Source organism: Teleopsis dalmanni, chromosome 2 (assembly GCF_002237135.1).
Source record: "Teleopsis dalmanni isolate 2A chromosome 2, ASM223713v2, whole genome shotgun sequence".
Lineage (NCBI taxonomy): Eukaryota > Metazoa > Arthropoda > Insecta > Diptera > Diopsidae > Teleopsis > Teleopsis dalmanni.
The window spans coordinates 163,176,580-163,203,172 of record NC_051847.1 but is presented as its reverse complement, the minus strand read 5'-3'; the positions used below and the strand labels follow the sequence as shown (position 1 = coordinate 163,203,172).

The 26,593-nt window shown below is 27.2% G+C and overlaps 2 protein-coding genes across 4 annotated transcripts in view; both read left to right on the top strand.

Annotated features, from left to right (window-relative positions):
• The window catches only part of LOC119678555, a 36,973-nt gene extending 23,894 nt beyond the window's left edge, over positions 1-13,079 (top strand). For all 3 annotated transcript variants that reach the window (XM_038090444.1, XM_038090443.1, XM_038090442.1), the window contains 8 exons: positions 8,914-9,045; positions 9,100-9,294; positions 9,359-9,562; positions 9,625-11,329; positions 11,385-11,992; positions 12,056-12,414; positions 12,501-12,800; positions 12,871-13,079. In XM_038090444.1, coding sequence (XP_037946372.1) covers positions 8,914-9,045; positions 9,100-9,294; positions 9,359-9,562; positions 9,625-11,329; positions 11,385-11,992; positions 12,056-12,414; positions 12,501-12,800; positions 12,871-13,048 — 3,681 coding nt within the window. In that variant the 3' untranslated portion in view covers positions 13,049-13,079. The remainder of the gene's footprint in view (positions 1-8,913; positions 9,046-9,099; positions 9,295-9,358; positions 9,563-9,624; positions 11,330-11,384; positions 11,993-12,055; positions 12,415-12,500; positions 12,801-12,870) is intronic.
• Positions 13,080-20,238: 7,159 nt separating this feature from the next.
• On the top strand, positions 20,239-21,737 carry LOC119679837 (thioredoxin domain-containing protein). Its single transcript, XM_038092406.1, has 5 exons — positions 20,239-20,472; positions 20,533-20,857; positions 20,935-21,096; positions 21,165-21,293; positions 21,354-21,737. Exons 1-5 carry the CDS (start codon positions 20,343-20,345, stop codon positions 21,514-21,516), a joined length of 909 nt encoding a protein of 302 aa, XP_037948334.1. The 5' UTR covers positions 20,239-20,342; the 3' UTR covers positions 21,517-21,737.
• Positions 21,738-26,593: the final 4,856 nt, after the last annotated feature.

Here is a 26,593-nt window from a genome sequence, read left to right as displayed (position 1 = left end):
ATACATCGACAATTTTAGAAGTTTAAAAAGTTAAGACTTGAAAACTGTTTTAATAAAGGTTTTTAATGATATAACAATTTTTTCCACATAAATTTGTTGAACACTCGATATAGCTCACTGGAAAGAAATATATTTGAGGTATGTATATATTGTTTACTTTTTGTTTTTGAACTTTTAAAATACTAATTTTATATTAAATACTATTAATTATTTTCTTTATATAAGTGATTGATTTCTTTTAATTTATCTAATGATAACAGTCAAAACTTTGAGAAAGAAAATGCGAGAGATAGAATCTCTTTGGATAATGAAAAATGTTTATATTATTAGATTTTTACTAATTTTTGTTTTGAGTTGTAAGGAAGGAAACTCTAACGATTTTGTATCCCAAAATTTTAATATTATATAAGGGTTTAAAAATGCGAAAGAGACGAAAAAATATTCAGTATACAAATCAGACTATTCAGATTAACTATTTTTGAGATATCAAGGAGATATCTTGAATACATACTTTGTCTAATAGAGTTTCGTTTGGCATTGTATTACTCGGTAAATATTAAATATACAAGTATATCCCTTCGTATACGAGTCTATCTCGAACCAATGAAATACCTTACAAATTTTAAAGCAGACTGATACGAAATATCCTGTATATATCTTAAGTCACTTTTTTTATAAGGAAACATCATATCAAAGGTTTTTTCCAGAAAATATTTCTTATTTGTTCCAATTTTAATAACAGTTACTTTCTTTCCGGTTTATTTTTTTTTTCACTTCTACTGTTGTTGTTGTTACTGCAAATATTTTTTCTATTGTTGTTGTTATGTACGGGTTATGCGTAATAACGAATGTCAATTAATGCGAAGATCACCTGAGACTTCTCAATTTATTGTTTTTCTTTCGAGTTTTGATTAATTTAAATCTATTTATTAACTTCTGAGTTATGCTTATAATCTATGAGTTTATTACCTCAAAGTATCTGTTATAAATAACATTAAGCAATTCAATTTCTATAACTCTAAATACCCAATATCTTTTATAATTCTGCAATATAAAGTATTAATTATGTATTAAATAATATAAATTACATATTAAAATCAGTAGCTTGTGTAATACCATGTTTCCACTGGTCTCATTTAAACGGAGACTAGGGCAGAGCCGTTGGTCATTAAGGCTGCTAATGAGGATAATTAACCACACAAAGAGGTTGCATAAAAATGAGCTCATTATAAATAAATCAACTCATTTGAGACGAAAAATATCAAATGCAAAATTAAAAATAAATTTCCTAGACATGAAATTCCCAAAAATTGCAATATTTGTCACATGTTTTATATGTAAAATATAAACAAACACGTTATTTAACATTTATAAATTAGCTTATACCAATAGAAACGACCAAGTCTTAATTTTATTAATATAAGTAATTTTAGCTACAGCGGATATAATGTGTTTAGAAGGGTGTTTAGAAGGTTGTTCTAACTATTAAAGTTTTTTATATTTTTATTTAATGTAAAAAATATAGTTTAAAATATTTTTCTGAATAAAATAGAACATAAATAAAATTTATTAACTATTATACATTTATGTTATAAATGCCTCTCGTTGGTTCTAGCTTGAATGTCTCTTTACTACCTATTATTACGAGAATTTGTGGATTTAACACGACTTTCTTAGCTAATTGACGAGGATTTGTTCCTCCATCCACCACAACTAACTATCAAACATAACTTTAAGTTTTAATTTAAAATCTTTTATTTTAAATATCCTTTATCATTTATTTTAAATATTTTATTCACTAAAGCTCGCTTAAATACATTAATATAAAATATTTTACTTTCAAAAAAATTTTGATAACAGTTTTTTTATATCTTAAGGATTCAGTATTATTTCGGATTTTTTTTTATTTGGTTTAAAATAAAAAATAATTCATTTTATGTTTATAGTTCAATTTATTTGTATATTTACAATGAAATATTTTTCTAAATCAAAAGAATATTATTAAAAAATATTAAATATTATGTCTTTATGTTTAAATTATAAATATTTTCTTCACTAAAACCCATTTAAATTCATTAATACAAAACCATTAAAATTTTTAATGGTTTAAATAAAAAAATTTAAATAAATAATTTAAATAAATTTTTATAAAATTTTGATAAGAATTCTTATATATCCTTAAGGATTAGGTATTATTCTGAATGACATTGTTTTTTTTTTTTGTATATTGTTTTAAAAATATAGTCTAAAATAATTCTTTTCATCTATTCATTTCAATTCATTTAGTGTTTTTATTAATATGAAATATTTACCTAATTAAAAAAAAATATGATTAAAAAATGTTATGATATGTGATAATAATATCACATTATAATATGTTATTAAAATAATAGTATTCTCACTAGCGCCTTTCTTTTATTCATTAATGTTAATATTTTGTGTTTATAAAAATGTTGATAATAATTTTGAATATCCTTAAGGATATTTATTTGATCTTAAAAATATAGTCTAAAATAATTCTTTTCATCTATTCATTTCAATTCATTTAGTGTTTTTATTAATATGAAATATTTACCTAATTAAAAAAAAATATGATTAAAAAATGTTATGATATGTGATAATAATATCACATTATAATATGTTATTAAAATAATAAATAAATAAAATAATATATAATATAATATTATAATAATAAATATTTTCTTTACTAGTGCCCATTTATTTATTTATTATTTATTTATTTATAATAAATATTTTTCCTTTACAAAAATTTGTGATATTGATAAGAATTTTTAAATATCCTTAAGGATTCAGTATTATTATGAAGGATATTTTTTTTTATTTGGTCTTAAAAATATATTCTAAAGAAATTCATTTCATCTATCATTTAAATTAAGTTTTTGTTAATATGAAATATAATTCTAATTAAAAAAAAATTATGATTAAAAAATATTATGATAAGTGATAATATCACATTAAATATGATATTAAAATAATAATTTAATATAATAATAAATTAATATTTTAATAATAATATAATATAATAATAATATAATATTTTAATAATAATATAATATAATATAATAATAATAATAATAATAGTTTCTTCACTAAAGCCCATTTATTCTTTATTCATCAATATTAAATATTTTTCCTTTATAAAAATTTTGATAAGAATTATTGGATGTCCTTAAGGATTCAGTATTATCAGTTTATCATTCAAAATATTTACAAAGGTTTTATTTGGCAAAGTGTTGCGTTTGTTTGTTGCTATTGTGCAACTGCGTTCGTTGTTTGGATTCACACTTGTTTGCCTTAGAGTAGTCCTGATAAGATTCCTTATTGATAAATGTTTTTGTGTCCTCGTGTGCCGGTTTGTTATCAACAAACCGTTGCTCTTTTCAAACGTTTTATAAGAGTACAACAGCATCTTTTAACGAGACAACTCGTATAACATTGCTACTGGTATAAGAGTCTGTGTCGTGGTTTCGTTAAATATTTTGTATCTTAGAGATACATCTTTTGGAGTATAGATTCAGTTAAAACTTAGAGCTCGGATACTTTACTTCGGTTTTTTATGGTGCACGGATAATTTCTTTTCCAAATAAAATCTATCTCCTGTTCTTAATCTTTTTTACACCATAAAAATTAATGCACCATAAATAAAGTTAATAAATTTAAGTTGTGTAGTTGTTGTTCGGTGGTTAAAAGTGCAAAAAGTTTTACTATTTGTGAGATATTAAATGCGAAACTCAACGGTTCTGTGGTAGATTTTATTAAACAAAAAGTTCAATAAGTAATGCAAGAGATGTTTGTGCAAAATTGCAGACTTTGTGGAAAGGACATTTTTTTTTAGAGACTCAAACACATCAAAGGAATTTAATATTAATACTAAAAGCTTAACAAATAATCGAAGCAAATTAGTTTAGAAAAGAGTTTAGTTTGTGGCTGTATCTGTGTGTGGCTGCGTTTTCGCATACATACAAAGAAAATTTTTATTGTAGTTGATCCCCACTTAAATGCAATTGTTTTGGATTTATATTTTAACTATGTGGGTGACTTGTGGTGCATTTACAATTGTACTCCTGCCATATGGAAGCTCTTCCTTAGCTCTGCTGCAGGAGCAAATATTTGAAAATGTTAAATGGAAGCAATTCTTGAAAAAGAAACTAGTCTAACGAAGGACATATTATTTATAACTGCTGCTCTTGTCCTTTTTCATGGCAATGTACTTATTGCATTCGATGGGAGATGCAAGTATCCTTCAACTGTGAAATTGAAAAATTTTTCTCCTCCTTTCACCAAGTACTAATGTATTATGTTATACTTATTACTTAATTCATATCGCTGCATTACATCCATCGTCAAGTATCGTATGTAGTGAAATATTCCAAATATTCCAAATATTAATGTAATGAATAATGAATAATGAATAAAGAATTTTTTTTTTGTGTGAAACTGTTGAAAATATTTTTAATGAAATATTTGCAACATTCATGAAAGTTTCGAATATTCAAATTTTATTTTTAAACAAAAATAAATTGTGTCAAATTTTGTGAAGTGAATTTGAAATGCATAACAGCAATTTGCTTAATTTTATGGCGCTGCCAGCGAAAGTATAAAGTATCTTGATGGTCCTTTAAACTGAATTTCAAAATTTATGTCTTTGTAGCATCTCATACTTTGCATCTCTTTGAATCGCAGAAACCTTACCATCCTTACCTTCCCTTTATCTGCTGATATATTCCATGTGGTCCGTTTAAATATAATTTTTGTACATGCAGCATAAATATTTTATATCGCAAATGTGCGTGCGTGCTCTCGAAGCGCCTGCACAAACCCATAAACCCACAAAATCTACAAAATCTACATTTACTCAATTTAATTCGTAAATAAAAAGAAGCACGAAACACAAAGGATTCACATGCATCACAAATTATTTTCCACAGAAGAGTATCCAGCGCACAGCTTCAACGCACTAAGCCCAGCCATATTGTTTCAAATATTTCGCATCTACAAAATACAAAAAACAAAACAATGCCACATTGAGTTCGAGTTTGAATCTATTTGAGTCTGAATCTGTATCTGTATCTATAGCTGTAGCTGTAGCTGTAGCTGTAGCTGTAGATGTTGCTGTATCTGAAACTGAATGCAAATACGAATTTGCATTAAATTATTTTGCACGAAATGCAAGCAAAAATTATAATTTTTATGTGTCGTGGGCAAAACAAAAGGATTTGGTTTGCTTAAAGCGTTTGTGTAAATCCGCACATATTTTAACATTTTTATAATTCAATTAAGCCATATTTCATGTTTTTGCATTTAAGATACTAAGGATTGAATTGGAATTGTGTGTGAGTGCAAATATTTGTTTTGGACTTTATGGTCCAACTATTTTGCACTTAACATGATTAATTGACGGAGTCAAAGTTCGAGCCAATATGAAGTAATTAATTACGAATGTTTTGTTATTAATGATATAAAATTTAATTGACTGCCGAAGTACACATAACGCCAATATAGGTTGCCCTCTCTCAGTGTTTGGTTGCCCTCGTAGGGAGCAACCTACAACTAAAATACAAAAACCGCAGACATGGCCACTTGAGCCCGAGTTACCGCTTGAGTCTCAATGGGCTGACGGTGTTACGGAAGGCTATTGGGATCAAGGTGGTCCATGGGTATGTTGAAACATATATAAATTAAAAACAAAATAATTAAATAACATTATTTTTTGATAATAAAATAAATCACCTAATAAATTTGATTTAAAAACTATTAGTATAAAATTTTTAACTAAATTTATAATAAGCATATGTGTATTAATTTTTGATTTTAAATTTATATATTACTACTTTATAATATAAAATAATGACACAGTGATTTCTAGTAACGAACTCAGTTTGTAGGGATTCCAATGCAAAAAAAAATAATTTTCTTAAAGAAATATATTTTCCCACTTCAAAATGTAGAATGATATAGCAGGATATAATATCACCATCAATATGGCATGGTATATATATATCATACCATAATAATGGACTTAATGATAGCAACAAGTCTGCCATAAGATAAGAATATTTGAGGTAATGAGTCCCAGTGAAGCAGAGTACTGCAATTATATATGGCATATATACACCATACCATAATAATGGGCTGGATGATAGCAACAAATCTGTTATAAGATAAGAACACTCGAGATAATGGGTCCCAGTGAAGCAGAGTACTGCAATTATATATGGCATATATACACCATACCATAATAATGGACTTGCTGATAGCAACAAATCGGTTATAAGATAAGAACACTCGAGATAATGGGTCCCAGTGAAGCAGAGTACTGCATTCATATATGGTATACCTTACCATATTGATGGACTATATGATAGCAACAAGTCTATATATGAGTTAAGTTAGTTAGCTCTAAGTCTAGTTAGTCTACAAGCTTAGAATATTTGAATATATTTGAATATATAATGTGTATTTGAATATAATATATTGAATATATAAGAATATATTTAAAAGATTCTGTTAACCGACTCTAACTGAACACTCCGCCCTTTGATTAAGCGCTAAATGTTAGATATTAAGGGCATCCTAATATCAGATGGTGATAGAAAGACCTCATTTATTAACCTTCTCTTGGCCTAAATCAAAGACAGTCACAAAAAATATGACTAGAAGTTTCATTCGCTTACAAGCAAGGTCCACATTCTAACACTTCTGATAGGCCTATCTTGTCGAATTAGTAATGCAGATCATGGTACAATATTACAATTACCTGTCAATAAGCTCAGTTCCATTCCTCTCAGAAGACACGAACTATCGCGGGGCGTAGTGAATAACCAGCTTTTTAGCTGGTCTGTTACTTTTTTTAATTACAAATTACTTGTTCATGAAAAACCTCATTGTGAATCAACTTAGTTCACCATAGTTTATATTAAATTATAATACTATATTACTATTATATTAATATATTACTATTATATTACTATTTTACTATTTATAATTGAATGCTAAGTGCTATTTCGAATTGGTAATTTCTCCGATCAGTTACGAATACATATTCATGAAAAGGGCATTCTATATGCCTTACTTGAGACATGTAGATTTAAAAATTAGATTGAGATATTTTATAAAACGTTTATAAGTATCCCGAGCTCGCTATATCTTATCGCCATGTCTTGCTTTTTAAATGATATTTCTTTGGTTTTAACATTATGATTGCGGAGCTTTAGCGCTCATCTACAATAACTTATCGAAAAATTTTACCATTTTCGCTTTGATGGATTTGTTAACCGTGATAACTAATAGGTCAGTGTAAAATCTGTATTTTTGGTGTTCATGACTTCGATGATTCCTTTTGATATTTATGTATTTCATCTGTGGTAAATTTGGCAGCTATAGCTTGAATTTGTTTAAAAACGACTATTTGATTATGTGCTTATAGATAAATAATCGATTTCTATACTTATCTTATAATAATTTAGAAGCCATCAAAAAATTATATATTAACTCTGATTTGATTTTTGGTAGACCAGCTCGCATAATCTCACGGATATCCCATGTGAATTCTGCATGATGTATTTGGTTATAAATAATATAACGCAAATCAAGAGTTTATCACTACTATTAAATAGTTGTGGGTATCGAACTATACTTAATTAATGTTATTATACAATTTAATTATTTTATTAGGCGTTAAGTGAATATTTATATATTATATATATATATTATATATCTTACAAAATATGAAAACAATGGTGTATAACAAGGTATATGTATAACCTTGTTATACACGCTAACGTGATTGTTAGGTGCACCTAAAAGCATTGTTCAGTAAAATAAGAATTCTTAGTTAGTGCTAAATCTCTTTTTTTTAATAATATATTTGTTAAGATAAAAAATTTTATGGTTTTTAAAACAACTATGGAGCATCAGATCATTGGTGAATCAATTGTACGTTACAATATAAGTATTTGTCAGAATAAATAGACGTGTATACCTTGATGATATTTCGAAAGAATATAATTTTATTATACGTTCCCGATTCTTGCAATCTTTTCATATTCAGTCTATATTTATATTTATTAATACGATACAAAACTGTTCAGAAAGCTCAATTTATAATTTAATTCTAATTTAATTTGTCTCCTGTGTTAATTAATGTGCTTGATAAAATCCTTATTAAGGCTTTTTAATTTAAACAATAGGTGACTGACTTGATTTTATCTAAGCCTATTAATTGCTTTAATGAGTAGCTTTAAATGGATTATAAACATCAGCAATAAATGTATTATTCCATTCCATCCTATCCGTAGATGGATGTTTTTGCTTGCTATAATTATTATCAGAAGAGCAGTGGCAATTTATGATCTATAAAATCTATTGTAATAGCCCTGAGGAAAGGTTTTTAAACTAACATGGACTAATTAAGGCTATCTTATAAACGTAACAAAGGCTCCTCTTGATTCTAAGTCCCATACTTCATCGGTTTAATGAAAGTCAATTGAAGTTACTAAGCTCATCTCCTGACAAACTCAGGGTTCGAGCTGATAAAATGAGCGGAAGTTCCATTCAGCATTTCACAGTATCTGTGTCCCTAAGTCTCATCTTTAGAAAGTGGTAGTTATAGGGGCATTTCCAATTGAGAATGTCCAGTGATTAATTTGAGTTCATATCTATTTATTCATGATATTTGTTCCATTGAATTTAAGTGTTATGTCATATGCATCATCGTTTTATTATTTTAAACTTTTTAAATTCCTGTTGTAAGCAGCTTTAAACTGTGTACATGATCTCCTCTATCGATTCAATTTGTTTACACAAATTATATTTATCTACGAGTACATATTTTTTTAGATATTTACAAAATTATATAAAAATTAATTTTAAATAAAATTTTATTTTTAAAAGGTGTTCCAACCAAAAACTTCACTTCCCGTGTACAGAAGTGAATGTGAGTTGTCAGGTTCTTATGCTTCGCTCGAATGTCCTTCACCACCGGGGCCACCAATATGTCTTCCGGAAACTCAAAGAGATCCACAGGTATAAAAGCTAATGCAAGAACTAGCATGAATTAAATTAATTGTTTTAATTTAGGCACGGCTTAGTAATTATTTAAGAAATCTTTATCAAGAACTAAGTTTTAAAGAGCCTGTAATTCCACCCTGGGCAATACCTATTCAACCGGGTGCCTTATGCAGTGCACGTCTTGAACCAGATTTGCGTCTCAGTTTAAATTCGCATGGTTTTAGTGATTCTTTGACAGTTGACCAGATTTTGGTGTCTTTACAGGTAATTAAAAATGTTTACAGGTAAATTTAATATTTACTTACATACACAATAAAAATAATTTCAGACAAAAGAAGGAACTTTTCTAGAGGCACCACGAAGATGCTTAATTGAATGCCCTACTTGGGCATCACGAAGTAATCTTTGTTTAAGAATTTTGTATGCTTGGGCGAAGGAACCACCATGGCCGCAAAAAGGTACGCCCGTAGCGCTAACCTTATTTATTCCACTCAATGAATTGAAACGTAGTTTTGCTCATTACTTGGAAAAGGTAATTTAATTTTTAAAAACTCTAAATTAATAAAATGTGAAACAAAATGTGTTTTCTATTAGGAGATATTGCCGAAAGGATCTCTCAATCCCTTTACGAGTGGAGTTGGTGGTTTTAGTGCAGCATGGAACTCATTGGAATCGCTTGGGCCAAAATTGTTGATTATTTTAGATGGCTACGGCCAAAGCAATCAGAAATCTGGTAACGCTAGTGCTAATATTGTGGTAACTCCGAAGAAAAATAAAAATGGTAGTTTTACCGCTTGCGCAACTGCAAAACATTATCCTTCAGATGTATACGATTTACTTGATGGTAGATTATTTCCTGAAGCAAGAGTTATTATAACTACATATTCATCTAGCTGCATGGAATTAATGCCTATTGTTCAGCGACATATTGTTTATGAAGGTTTAACATGGGGTAGATCAGTTTCGATTTTGGAAGGCGGGCAGTGGGGTGGTCCATCCAGAATGTTAGATGCAATTCAGGAAAGTCCTCATTTACGTAAAGCAATTAAAACACCGCTTGGCTGCTTGGCAGTGGCTTCAATTTTTGATGCACACGGTGGTGACTTGCCTATTGATGAATTGGACGTAGTCGAATCAATTATGAATTGTGTGGTCCCCGGTGCTTCATCTGCTGTGGTGTCTGAATTAGGTAGATTGGCTTTATTTTGTATAAAAATGAAACGTACTTGTTTGACCATGAATGAGATTAAAATGTATTGCTCAACTCCTGATCATATAATGGGTTGTTTAGATAAATGTGTTTTATATGGAAAAACAGCTAAAAAGAAAGCTGAGTATGTATTTAATCCAATATGCACTGGAATGATGGAGTTTTTAGCAGCTAATTATATTGCGTCATTGGTATCTCGCCCGGGTCTTTTGGCAGCCGAAATTACAGGTATGGCTATTGGAGATGAGTTAGATCCAGAATTATTAAAAGTATTAAAGTTTGCAATGGCACTACTTGGCGAACGCGCACATATCCTCTTATCAAGATTGACACCATTATGGCTATCACCACAAACTGTATTTACTCTAGCTTTGGCTGGTGGATATAGTGAAGCGAATATAGCAGCTCTATGTGATATTCTTGGCATATCGAAGCATCCACCTATATCTCCATTAGAAACGAAACCCTTGTGGGTACAAGTACGCTCTGTTCCCACAGATTTAATGGGTTGGGGTATGGCGTTAAAAAGTTCTACGTGCACGCTCAAAAATTTGGAAGTTATATATCAATTAGAAAAACAAAATCTTACAGAATCAAGAAAAGCTATTGATATATTTTTGGATTCAATAGCTTTAAATGAAAGTGTTTCAACACTACGTTTATCATCTCTTATAGAAATGGATGTGAAGGATACTGAAATCACATTTTTGGGAAATTGTGTGTCGAGGCTTTTACTTAAACCACGTTTGGAACACTTTGAGCTAGTTTTAACACTTATCGAAGAGGATCCACCAATGTTAAAATTGCAGCCAGTTGTTGCAGCTTTATGTAGAACAATTCCACGGCAACCGAAATTAAATTCATTGCTATTAGATTTAGGTTTAAGCACATCTCAACTAGTGCAATTGTGTACCGGGCTTGAAAAGTGTGCTAATATAACGAGAATTTCATTGCCACATTTACGTTGTGAACGCGGAGCCATTTCGGCTTTATCAGCTTTACTTAATACTAAGCCTATTAGCTTTCTTTCTTTACCATCTTGTTGGGGAGCACGAGATGATCCGCCATCATCTAGTGGCGTTAGTATGGGTAAGTGAAAGTTCACTATATTATTTGTATGTTAATTAATAAATATTTTTTACAGGTTCAGGAAGTGGCAGTAGCACAGGTAACTCTTGTCTGATTAAGCAAGGTTCTTTACCTGGGGTACCTTCACCGAAATCATATGCTCCAGGTATATTCTCATCATTGCCACGGGGTGTATTTGTACCACAATCGTCAATTGGACGTTCAGCGACCTTGCCACGACAACCTTTGGAGCAATCTGTCGAAAAGCGTTCATGTGATTCCGTTGTTTCTAAAATGTGGTATCCAACACCTGCTTGCGAAGGAGGTCCACATAATTCAGGCACACTGCACGATTTGTTCTTGGCTGTACGCGAATCAAATTCGAAATTGCATGGCTTAGATTTAAGTAAGGCACAATTGTCATTAGAAGATTCGATGTGTCTCGGAGAAACTGTTCGTCTTTCGCATACAATGCATACTCTGAAACTCGAGGGATCATCACGCATAAGTGAAATTTTACCATCTGTACTAGGTGCTAGTGAATCTCCATGTTTGCAGATGTTAAGTATTGGCTCACAACGTTTGAGTTTAGAAGATTCGGTAATTGTAATGTGTGCTAGAGCATTAACTAGCTGCTCCACTTTACGTCTGTTAAGTCTAGATGGTTGGTCATTCCGTATCGAAGTAAGTATTATAATCTATCTTATGGAAAATTAATTTCTTTAAAATTTTTTATTAAATATTTAGCATTTGCAAACACTTTCGATTATAAGAGCGTTTCTGTCGTTGACATCAATTCGAGAATTGAGTCTGGCCAATTGCCGTCTGCAAACGAATTTAGTTAAATTAGATACAAAAGTATCCCATATATTTGAGTCAAGATCAGTTGTTGTGCTGAAACTTGCTGGCGCTCAAATAATTTTACCAGATCAAAATGTTTTGCGTGGACCACAATTACTGCAATACATCGGTGGCTTTCCTTGCCTACGAGAATTAGATTTATCAGCACCAGCACGCTCTGGTGTAGACAGCACTCATTCATCTCCACTTATTTTGGATGATAAATGTATCGTGCAATTCTTTAATAATTTGCATACACACTTTGGGTAAAAGTTTTTTTAAAAATAATTAAGTTTTTGTATTATTCCTTATATATTGCTTTTGTTTTTGTTTGTTTTTAATATCAATCTAGATTGTTAAACACTTTAAAGATTTGCAATTGGATCATACATTTTGATGATTTCTCAAGAACAATTAAAGCTATTGCAAAATCTATTCGAAACAGTCCGATAAGCCATTTAAAACTGGATGGAATTTCTGTGTTGGATAGACCGAAAAAAACACGGAGTGAATCAGCTTTAATTAATTGTTTCATTTCATCCTTGCCCCACCTGCGTTGGATGGGAATAAGTTTATCCGGTAAAAAAGAGGATCAAATAACTGCCATTGGAAATGCTGTATTGGATTTAAAAGGAACTGAAATTGAAATAAAGTAAGTCTTACCAGTACACACCAATTGTGACATTATAATCCATTTTTATGTTTATATCGTTAAATTGCAGACTCAGTGAGTCAACAATAGAGCAAGCCAAACTCATGGCTCAGGCGATAAGCGTTGATGGAAAGTTCGATATAAAAGTTTCGACTTTTGGCACTTCAAGTGGTATTTTGATACATGCCGAAAAGTCGGGCATGAAGAGTCTTTCACGTAAAACAAAAGAAAAAAATCAGTATTTCTAAATTAAAACTACTCTCAACGAAATTTACTTTAAATAATTTAATTAAATTAAAATTAATTACATAAAAGTTTTAAATTAATATGTGAAGCATAAATGTGTTTAGAAAATTTATTGAATTAAACGGAAATTAATTAAAATTAATTTTGCTCGAAAAGACTGAAAGATAATTTATGTAGAGTTCATAGAGAAGAAATTATGAACAGAAGTTCGTATTTAATAAATATTTAAATATTCATTATGATAATGAAATAAAAATAAATGCAACAAAATTGTGTAATAAATGTTAATGTTTGAATTCTATTTAAACACACTTTAAAATTACGAATATATCTTGTTAATATTTGCAGATAAAATCTGCTCTTAATTTTTAAGTTTCGTTTTTATACATTTTTAATACAATTCATATATACTTATGAATACTAAATATTTTTAAATGTATTATCATAATTGTTGTAATTAACATGTTTTATGATATATAATATATATATACATACATACATATATATATATATATATATAAGTGCATATTTATATTGATGTTATTGTATTACTAAGTAATAAATTTTAGAACGAAATTTATCTTTACATATTTGAGTGTTGTTAGTTTAAAAATAAGAAATAAAAATGAAAATAAAAATAAAAATAAAAATTGTTAATAAATAAAATAATTAAGGCAAACTTATTCACCAAAATATATATAAAAATATATAAGGCATATTTAGAACATATGTTTAGTTTTAATGATGCTTATTTGAGATATATGTATGTGCTGTAGTTAGAATATTAAATAATAATAAAAAAAAAATAAATAAAATTTAACTCTTAACAAATTTCAAGAATTTTTCAACAAACGTTATATACTATAATTTATTATCTTTTTAAATATTTTATACGCAAATGAGATGGAAAACTGGTAAAAAAAATATGCAAACGAGGTTTCTTACAAAAACTATTTACTTCACGTTAGACGAATTCAATTAGTCGAAATATTATTTTGAGAATTTTTAGACGAAATGTTCCTCTGTATGATTTCACATCTTTCTTTTTATACGAAAACAGAAGAGTTATTAATATAACTTAACGAAATCTTCACACACACAGTATTGGTCATCCGAATTTCATTTCTTATTTTAATTACTCACAGAATAAAATAAAATTTTTATAACATTATAATAAAATTGATTTTTTTTCAATAATTTTTATTGTGTATCGACTTTGAATTATCGTTATCAACTTATCTTAAGATAATTTAGTGAATTTAATTAAAGAATTCAAATTATTCATTTATTTATATAATGGTGATACATAACTTCGCTATAACATATTAATGTCATAAATAAATATATGATATTAAGTATGATAATAACATGAGTACGATCATCATTTTAGGTATCAATTATTTTATTTTAAAATTATCAGTTGATCAATATGTATTTTCAAGCAAATTTGTTGCAGTACAATAAAAAAACTCCAGAAAAATGTCCGAACATAAAAGTCAAGTACGGCTTTGGGTCAGTTAGTTAAGGTGCGCTGACTCTGAGCTTCAAATTTGGCAGGGCATGAGTTCGATTCCTGGTACTTGCAGTTTCAAAAAATTATTTACGAATAATTAAATACAAACATTATTTTCAAGACCAGTATATGGTCAAACAAAAATTTAATTATTTAAAGTAATATAAAATTAAAAAATTTTGGTTATTGTGGTTCACTACTGTTCGAAAAACCTTTTCATTTTCAATTAAACTATTTACACTGTCATTAAAGAAGTTTATACATACATAAACTTATCATATATGCCATATTAGTTATATTGACATTTTAAATTGCAAGACAAGAACAAACTGCAATATGGCACTGTGACGATTTATAACGATATGACGGTCATATATTTGTGACACTATTAAGAAAAAGTTTTGAATCACATAATAATCATTGGCGTAGCAATAGCCCAAAAAATGTAAGTGAGATAATATTTAATTCTTTTAAGTGTTTTCATTGGTTTGGAAAACTTACAATACATAAACAAAACAGAATTTTTTTTTTTTGGAAAAAAAATAAATATACGATAATATATCATCAAGATATATATTGTAATAACTGTTTTATAATATATTTATATAAATTAAATTTTTGTTAAACAATACACTTATCAAATTTTAAACAAAAACGTAGAATATTTCAATTCCCTAGAAACTAAAAATATTAAAAATTTAGATAAAAGTTTTTGTTATATAACAAACTCATCAAATATTAAACTAAAAAAAAAGGAAGAATATTTTCAATTCGCTAAAATCTAAAAATATTGATAGTTTATATAAAAATTGTAAGCAAAAAATTAGTAAAAAAAATTATTTAAATAAAAGAATCAGATTAAAAAAATTAAATATTGTTGTATTTAAGGTTAATGGCTGTGTGTGTGTTTTAATTGCTTAAATTAATATAAGATCGCATATTAATGTTTTTAATTGTTAATAAGTCAAATATTTGATTCCAATATTAGAAGACAATACAATAGTAAAAAAAAAAGTTTGATGTCAGTGAAAATATATAAAAATTTCGAAGAATTTTCCTTTTGAAATATTAAGATAATAAATAAAAAAATATTTGTCCATTCCGCACAAATTAAGAATGTTTATAAAAAAATTAATAAGTGTTTTTACAGAATTAAATAAAAAAAAAATAATTAAATAATAACTACAGTAATATAAATAACAAAACGAAAAACATACAATTGTAAGTTGGCTATAAAAAATAATTTGAAGTTCATATAAGTATAAAAAAAATAAATCTCTCTTAAGATAAATAAATAAATGCACAATAAAATACAAAATAATAATTAAATGCAAAAAGCAAAATCATTATACTTAATTTATGTTGATCGTATACCCTACGCTTTGCAACCTTCTTTAAAAGTAATCCAGTTTTATACCAAATTTAAACCAAGAAAAAGCCAGAGTTGCAATTTAGTTGCTTTTATATCAAAAACTTTAAACAGTTTTTTTTTAAATAAAAATCTGTTTATTAATTTATTTATTTATTTATATTTATTTATTTAATTTGTTTTTAAATTTTAAAAAATACAATTTATTAAAACTTATATTTTCAATTGGAAAGATCGATAAAATCGTCTAAAGTGTTTTTATATTTTATTTGGAAATGTAGATTTATTTTTTTTTATTAACATTTTTTTGCTTTTTTAACATCTGATCTTATCATTATTTGAGTGTGTAACCAAAATGTGCAAAATGAAATAATAAAAAGAAGTTTGTTAATATTAAAGGTGTCTATTAACCAATTACTTTATAAGATAATACTTAAATATATATTTCATATATATAAATAAATAGTTTAAACTAATTATATTGAAACTTATTAAGTAAAGTATTAAGGATAGTAAGAGAAAAATAAAACAAAAAGGCACAAAAAATTAAATTTTATTGTGTAATCAACTCACATTTGTATACAATAATGAACAATGTATCTTTATCTAGTCTAATGCTAAAAAAATTTCACTTAAATACTTACTTTAATAAATTAAACTATACTTGTACTTGTCTCTTCACACCCCAAAACATTAACACAAATAAAGTTTTCAAGCTTGTTGAACAAATAAAATACAATTGAATTTATTTAAATTTTTTTTTAATAAATTAATAATCATAATTTAAATACATTATTTCATAAAAATTTAAATATAATAAATAAATATTTAATGAGTCTTTTTTTATACATATTTCTATATATTCTTCTTATATATGGTGAAAGTAATTTATTGCTTATGGAGATTTATGCATGACATTTGGTCCTATGGTGGTTATAGTTTTATTTAATTTCAAATATGCAGTCAAACTTCTATAACTCTAAAAACCATCTTGCGAGGGAAAGGTTCGACTTATGGAGACTTCGAGTTAAAGAACTATTTTGTTATTATATGTTATTTGCTTTCTTAACCCTGTTGCACTTTATTTAGTTCTAATTATAAAAAATTCGAATTATAGAAGTTCGATTTGTGGAAGTTTGACTGCATTTATTTATAATAAAATTATTTAATATATTAATAAAGAATAATATTTATAATAGTATTTATACATTAATTTTAAATATATATATTTTTAATTATGAATAGAATTTATTATATATCTTATAAAATTGAACCTAAAATTTATATTTCTGAAAAGACAACTCTCAACAATTTCATTGATCCCCTTAATTTTTTTTAATATTTTTTTTTAAATGAGTATAAAGTAATATGTTAGTAATAATATTAGAATACATATTAGAACTATTATTTAATATTGCCTAAATCATTACAAGTTCGTTAAAACAATGAAGGAATGTAAATAAAGCAATAGATATAAAATGGAAAGAGGAAAATAATTAAGTCCAAAAGTCTATATTTTTTAGGTTAAGTATATTTTATATCAATTATTATACAGGATATTATTTCCAATAACTTTTTAATAAAAGAAATGGAAATAATATTATTCCAAAAAGTATTGAAATCTATTAAAGTATAGATTTCAAGTTTCTAAAAACAAGTTTTAAAGCTTGCGGAAATGGAGTGTTCAATTCCTAATTGAAAGTTGCCAACTGTGATATCACTGGCCTTTAAATCTAGATTGACTGTGATTTTTCTGTTGTCCACATATTATTTTTCTATCATAAAAAAAAGTAATTTCGCAAAGTTTAGGTTGATACAAGGTTGAAATTTGATGTTGTTCCGGAAAATGCGCCAAGAATAAATTCATCCTGCCTATTACGAAAGATCTGGTTTGAAATATGGTAGACATTATAATGATATAGTAATTATATCAATTTAATATCATTTCAAATCTAACATTTAATAAAAGCGATATCAAACACTATCTTTCTAAATACATTATCTTTTGAATAGAAATATTTCTCGGTATTGGTCGACTATATATATATAATTTAAAACAAGAAAAGAAAATATGTGTTACACATATATATATTTATATTTATAATCTCTATAATCATTGGGTGTTATAATTACAAACACGTTTTTTTATTAAATTTCCTAAATTTCTGTCCGTAGCTCCTAAAGCGCTAGTCTTAAAAATTGTTTTGTTTAAACACCCTTAAAAGAGTTTGTTTTAAAATTAGTTTTAACTCATTAAAAACAATTTAATAACAATTTTATCATGAAACATAGCTTTTAAACAATACAAAAGCCACTTTAAGTTCAGGTCCAGATTCTGACTTATCAACAGAAAACAAGCATTTTTTGATTTTTATGCCAATATACTCTTAAAATTGATTTTAAACTCTTAAAATGCATTTTAAAACTCACGTAAATGTAGTAAATTTAAAGTTATTTTGTATATTTAACACTTATTAGATTTATATAAAATACTTGTTAAAAAACAAATTTAATATCCTTTTTATTCAAAAAGTATGTTATCAGCAAGTTAAAAAAATTCTAAAGAAATAACTTTCCATTATCTATTTAATTTTCAAGATAAAAGCAACCAAATATTGGTATAACATATTTTTAACAAATTTTTAACACTCCCTACCTGTGAAAATAAACGTAGTATTTCTAAAGAAAATCGTTTATCTCGAATGATACGACATCCTTTGACAAACAGGAAGCCTTAAGGCCTAATGAAAGGAAACTGTGCCAGGATAATAACCACTCAACGTTGTTTACCAAGTGAAAGCAAACTGCAAACACCTTAGAATCGCTTTCATTTCCATTTAAAATTAATTAATCCTTCGTATCTTTTTTCTAATATGAAGATATCTTTACTTTATTCCTTATTTATTTTAAAGAATATTTTTTTTTGCAATAATTAAACAAGATTTAGTCTTTTTGAGGAAATTTATTATTTATTATTTAATTTATTAAGTTGTTATACTAAAGAAATATAATTCATTTTTAAATTTATGAATTTATTACAATAATTATTAGTTAAACAATTTTTTATTATTTAATTTACTATAATGAAATTATTATTTAATTTACTATTTAATTGAAGCCAGGTAGAATCTGTTTACCTGTCTCAATTTCCCAGCGACATACTTAATAATGAAAGGTAAAAGCTTTCTTAATTCCTTACGCTTGGATTTGGAGGGCAACGTTCGCGTTTCTTCATTAATCCTGCTCTACAATCGTAGTTACAACAACTTCTTGCACAGAGTTTACTCTTAGTAATTACTATCTAGCAAGAGTATCCTCTCTTTCTCCTCACACTTCCACCCCATCACTGTTTCCTTCACTTGTTTTTATTTATCTCTTATATATATTTGTTGTCTAAATAGTTAGCCTTCTGTATTTTAATACCTGCCTTTTCCTAGATTACTGGAATAGGGTGTAATCTTTGGGCCTTTACGATCCAGTGGCTGAAATTAAATTTCCAAAAAGTGATTTAAGTGAGAAAGTGAATAGAATCCGCTCGTAACACGATACTAAATTTTTAAATGATAACGAATACTACGTATGAAAATATAATAATTTAATGAAGATTTAAATATAATTTTGCTTCATCTGTGCGGATGTGAATGGATGATGAAAATGGAATGAGAAAAATAATTGTAAAAAAACTTCTATTAGAGTTATTGTCATGGGACAGAAAAATTTTTTAATTATTGTTATTGTATTTAATTATTTTTTCTATAACTGGAAAACATCAAGAGCCACAGTATCAAATCTAAACTTAGTAAAAATACTTCTTAGAAAAGTTAAACAAGCAAATCCCATTCCATTAATTAAGAAAAATATATATCTGGCACAAATTTTTGTAAAATTAAGTGATGAAAGAAAGAGAGTATACTATTGATAAGTTTCCGTGAGCGATTAAGAGTAAGTTCTGGATAGGGAAAGGACAGGGAATAATTTTTCAAAAGAAAGGGTCAAGCATTAAGACGCTTGCACTTGAAATGTTGATAAGAATTAAATATTTGACTTCACGTTTTAGTTTTAAATTAAAATTATTAATATGAACACAAAACTCTCCAGAATACTACGGCAAAAAATATACTAAAAGTAGATAATTAACTTTAAATAAATAGTTTTTTATTAGCGACATGATCTGCAATATAAACATGCTGTACAATATATTTCTTTCTTATAATGTGGTGGAATTTTGTTTAAACATTTTTTATTCAACACAGCATACACTGAACACACCGTAAAAACAAACATTTTTGTTGGCAACGTTATTTAGTTTTGATTACAAAGTAGCCGGCAGAAGATATAACACTGATGTCACAGTCAGTTAATTTTTTTTTTTTTGTTTAATTCGCTCGCTCAGTTTTTATAAAAAATTTTAAATATGAATCTTTTAAGTTTTGTTGTATTGTTGTGTATATTCGGGTGGGGAATGGGCGCAGGCCTTGAACAGGTTGACGACTCAGATTTAGTGCATTTGTTAACTGGCGATGACAACGTCATCGTTTTGTTTAGTAAGTACAACATTGCAAAATTATGCGTATATTAAACTAAAAAATTTTTTTTAATTACAGCACAAACTAGATGCGAGGATTGTAATAAGTGGGAGTTGCTTGTTGAGAATATTTATAATGAACTTACTCAGTCTTTGGGTGCTATTGTGGTTAAAGCCCATAATAGTCAGTTAGTTGGTATTTATGATCCTTCAAAGGAACCGTCTTTGGTATTTTTTAGACGTGGTATTCCTTTACTCTACCACGGAGACCTTGTTGAAGATGACGTAGTGCGTTTATTTAGTGATAATAGAGAACCGGTTGTCAAAGAGCTAGCAGATGAAAATTTTGAACATCTGACTCAAGCAGCAACAGGCGCCACTACTGGTGATTGGTTTGTTTTCTTGTAAGTTAAAATATAATGCATCATCTTATATTATTAAAAATAAATCAATTAATGTATTAATGTAATTTTCAACATAGTTATTCAGCTGATTGCATTTTTTGTCAACGGCTGTATGCAGTCTGGGAAACTGTAGGAGCTGTTCTGAGACATCGTCTTAATGTAGCGCGTGTAAACAGGCTAGAGGCCGGTATTTCAACCGCGAAACGTTTTGGTATTACAACATCTCCAGAATTTATATTGTAAGTTAATACAATCTTATGTACAATAATGTAATATTTAATGATATAAAAATGTACTTTAATTTCAGCTTACGCCAGGGCAAGTTATATCGCTATAAATTAAAGGAGTACACTCCAAAAAGTTTTATCGAGTTTGCACAAAGCGGTTTTGCTAAGCAGTCTCATCCAGAACCAGTGCCGGCAGAGATTAGCTATATGTATATTTTATTTCTATATTAAATGCCAATGTATGCAATAATTTTTTTTTAATTTTTTAGGAGTGATATGCTATCCAATCCTTTAGAGCTGCTGACGGAAAACAAGAATGCTGTTATTATAGTAAGTGCATCTGTGGGATTATTAGTGCTAATCGTTTTGATCAAAAAATGTTTTACAACAAAACCTAAGAGTCCATCACCTAAAAGCAAGAAAGCTAAATAGATTTTAGTGTGACTTAACTTATGATATCAAATATTTTTTTTTACTTAATTATTACTTAACATTTCATTCCAAGAACAAATTTAATTTATTCTCTTTTATAAATGGCTTGAGTAGTTTCACTATTTTTAATGTTATAAAAAATAAATCTATTGAAATAAATAATCAATTGTTTTCCCATATTGTGTTCTTATAAATATTAATACGAATTAAGTTAAGTACAAAATATTGTACGAGAAATAAGCTATATTTTTTATTAAGTTTCATTATGTATAACTAAAGCGAATTGTTTTTTGTTTTTACTAAAACTATTTTGTATTAAAAATATAAATTAGAGAAAGAATAAAAGTTTAATAATTGGCTTTAGTAACACTTAAAAGTAAGTTTCTAATATTATATGAATGTATATATAATAGAGTTATGTTACATATATATTCTAGTTATATAGTTAAAACGTTTATGTAATTGTGTTTTAATCACAGAGCTTATTTTAGCGTTCAATAGGAAATGTTAAATGTTAATTAAAATTGTTAAATATATGGTAGTAGTAAAAATTTAAACTACTATTTGAAATTTTAACTACCATTAGCATTATATTTAAATGAAATATAATAATCAATTATTTTAAAAATTTAAGAAATATCTTACTTTAAATTCGTAGTTGATTTTTGATGTCCGTTTTCTTTCTTATTACTTCTAATTATCGTAATGAAGATTTTATTAGCCTATTATTGTTAACATGTTCTCCTTATAAATTTAATTATCGTCAAATCAAATAATATATTGAATATTACTGAATTTAAAAAAATAAATAAATGAATAATTGAAATTTTTGGAAATAATAAAAATTCCTTTATCAAGGTTACTTAAGCAAGCCAAGTGAAAGCAAATATAATTACAATTTAATAATTACAATTATGGAATAATTCAATTAGTGAGTTTGCTTTTGATGGCTAATTGACATTCACTTTTTTTTTAGGAATATTTCCAATCTATCATAAATAATTCATCTATTGTATATGTGGATTAATTAAATTATATTAGTGCTATAATACAAGGTACTTAAATATATACATTTATAACTATGTAACTCTAAAAACTGTCCGAAGGCTGTATTTGCTGGACATGTACAAATTCATATGAAAAGAGAAATATGAAATCTTTTTCGAATTCATTAATATCCAAAAATTGTCGGGTATACGTCCTGAAGCCGGTCTTCGACAACGACGACCAAATTTCGTTCACCACCCCCAAAGGAATTTTACAAGCCGATCCCAGCTTGGAGTTTGGATTAATATCCAAAAATTGTCGGATATACGTCCCGAAGCCGGTCTTCAACAACGACGATCAAGTTTTGTTCACCATTTTACAAGCAGATCCCAGCGGGTTACAACAACAACAACCGAAATAAAGTAACAACAACATTGAGAGAGGTTGATTGTGCTGCATATATCGATAGTGTCCTTTTTCATTTTATGGTTGCAGAGTAATATGGTCCCAAAAAAAGCTTTACCTGATGTTTTTTGTAAAAAACTGTGCAGCCAGTATTATGTAGATCATGTGTTCAATAGTGACTTACCTCGTATAAGTCAGTCTATTTGTAGTGTGTGCTTTAACTACAGCTTTACTCGTAATGTTAGTTATCTATGTTAACTGTTTTTCAGCATACACTGGTAGCTTGAGCCACTAGCAATTTATTTGAAAGTCCCCATTGTCGACTGGATAATTCGATTTGAGTTATTTCAGTACACCCCCATAATATACCTATTCATTTCCAATACCTCACATATTTTTTAATGGGCTTTCCAATCGACCCTGATATCATAAATGTGTGCTAAAACTGCTCCGCACAGAGTGTGAATTCTACAAAGGTCTTGTATATAAACAAGCTTTAAAAAATCTTAAAAAAATGTGGCTCTAACTTAAGAATAGCACTTCAAACACTCATTCAATTCGCTAAAATGGTTTCTATAAAATAAATATGGAAACTCAATATCATCTAGTAGCACCAGTCACGAAGTTTAACTTAACCTAACTATTTTCCCAAATGTCCTTATAAATATATATCTCATATGTTGATATATAAATGTTAATAACCTTTCAATTTTTTTTAAATTTTTAGAGTACTATTTCTCTTATTTTATGAATTTATTTATTAATTTTTTTTTGTTTTTATTGGCTAATTATTTCTGTCATTGAACTTCCAATTGGTTCTGAGAAGAACGTTATTCTCAATGCGGTGGAGCTGACACCAAAACTAAAATTATGGTTTCTTAGCATAATTGGTGCTTGGCTATAATTCCAAAAGTAAATAAAATCATCGACAGCTTTGAGACGTTCATACAACTTTTCAAACAAATCAGTTTAGAAAATATTTTAGACGAATTATTATAAATTTATGTGTAAGTTTGTATATAAATTTATGAATATATAGTTTGTATCGTTCATATATATACAACAAAGTTAATTGCGTTAGAGATACTTATACTTCAGGGTCAAGTTTGAAGCCACTGTATGAATAAGGTGAAGACAGCGATTAAGTACAATTCGTATATTTTAAGAAATGCAGATAACTCGTATTTTAAATTATAGCTTTAATTATCTTTAGCAGTTTGGCTAACATAGTTTGCTTAGAGAATAGCAGATATTAAACTTTTTAATAAAGTATCTTGTCATTCTCGTATTTCTAAAATTCTGAAATCGTTTAATAGAGACAATGAGGTGACTACCTTGATTGTGAATGACATTAAATATCAAAACACTGTTTTGCTGTCTCCGAGTGACTGACAGAAATATAGTTTTTATATAACTTCTGATATATGTTTGTAATTCAAATAATATCTAATAGATAATGCTTTTATCATTCTATTTTATATTAAAACATTTAGTTGCGTATCCTGATGCATTTAAGAAGGATTGGTAAGATAAGATAAGAAGTATACAATTTTTTTGCAAACACATAACAGATGTTTATCAAATTTTCTTTTAATGAAGTATTATTCCTCCTAAAGCTTCCTTACTTAACCGTGGAGTGTTACCTAACATATATTCCTGTTCTACTTTAATAAAAGTAAACTGATTTACATAAATTATTATAGGGTTTTTCAAATAGTAAAGAAAGAAAGGACAAAAACAAAAATTTATTTAATTTTATTGAAATTTGGCTGACCATACAACGCTGTTTCGACTATTGCCAAGTACTCTTCAGCAGTGGTCTTAGGAAATAATCGAATTTTTAATTGGTTTATAGTCCGTATATAATTTGTTTGCAAGTGCCAGGCTTAGAATTCAAGTTAGAAGCGATGACTAATCGTGTTTCCACAAGTATTCAAAGTGCATACAGTTTCAGTGCTCTAGTTCTAGGTTTTTTGTCACTTTTTTTAATTGTTAAAGACCTCTATAAAAGTTTTTATAGACTTTTATTGGGCGGAAAACCGTTATCGATATTTCTTCTTAATTTAATTTTGGTTCATTTCTACACTTATATTGTACAATATATAAAAATGTTATATGTGAAAATGTTATATTTATTTGCGAATAATAGTGATATATACGTATATGTACATAAAAAATTATCTGCATTTTTTTAATATATTTTATTTCAGAAGCAGAAATATAATAAAAATAAATAAAATTCTATAATTTGAAAACTAGGTAAATCGAAACTTCCTTTATTCTAACGGCTTCAGTTTCCTTTTAGTGTTCGATTTACAGGGTCTACTGAATCCGAGTTAAAATAGTGAGGTATATTCATAAATGAAATAAAAAAATAACGTGTTTTGTTAACAGAAATTTTACTATTCCTCTTCTATTTGATTTGTAGATTAGCTAATATTTAGAATCAAATACTTTTATTTTCTGTACAGATCTTTCCATAATATTTTTAATTAATTTATTAAACATATAGTTACTAGCTTATTAGGATAAATAAGTACTCTAAACGCTACTCAGTTTCCTTTTGCTTTAATATGATTGCCAGCAAATTCTTCATAAATTTAAAATAAATCACTTAACAACACTGTTGCAAACGTCATTATCGCAAATAACGATATGGCGTGCAGTGTGAAATGATCGTTACAAAATTCGCGGATATTAAATAATATTCGTTTATTAATTATAATCAAATAAATCATATATTATTTTGTACTGTTTTGAAATGATGTTAAATAAATCACACAATGTTATTATTGTGTTCAATTAATTAGTAATAAATTTTTAATTAATATGAGATGTGCTCATAACAAATATCAAATTTTAAAGGAAAGACTATTCATCACAAAAGTGTGATTCAGAAGAAAAAATCAAAATACGTTGTATTTAAATAAATTTTAATATAATTTGAAGTTAATTTATTAATTGATCATTTGAAAATTAAGGGAATGTGTATATTTAAAATGTGATAAGAATTCTTAAATTGTATTGATGGTATTAAACATTTCTTTCTTCACTTACATGAACCACCATTTTGATTGCAGACAAATACACAAGAGAAAACTAACAACAACAAATTTCAATTCCATTATTGGTGAGTACTTTTTTGTGGGGAATTTTTATCTATTATAAAAGGATTTTCTTGTTAGTTTCACTTAATATCCTTTTATAATTGTTTAGAGTTTATACATAGATATTTGTATAAATAAATTCATAAAAATTATCATAAGAATCTTTAATCAATATATTTTACAGAAAGACAATATTTTATTTATAAAATGTACACTAATCGGTTTTTAGAGAAACCCATAAGTGATAATAATTTTAATAAATATTTTATTTATTAATAAACAAAAAATTAAATATAAAATTTGTTTATATTTTGAATATTATTTATTTGACTTTATCTGTTTTTGTTCTGATTAATTTTGAAGGCAATCAACAAGGCCCAAATGTAAGAAACTGATAATCCATTAATTACACTGACCGAAATAATCAATTTAATATTAACTTTATAACCGTATTATTTGATTCTAAGAATTTTGGCTAGAAGCTAATCAGTGATTAATCAGAACACCTGCCTTGAATACAGTAGTTTAGAATATTCTACGTGACACATACTTACCTCTGACGTAAAAAACATAAAAAA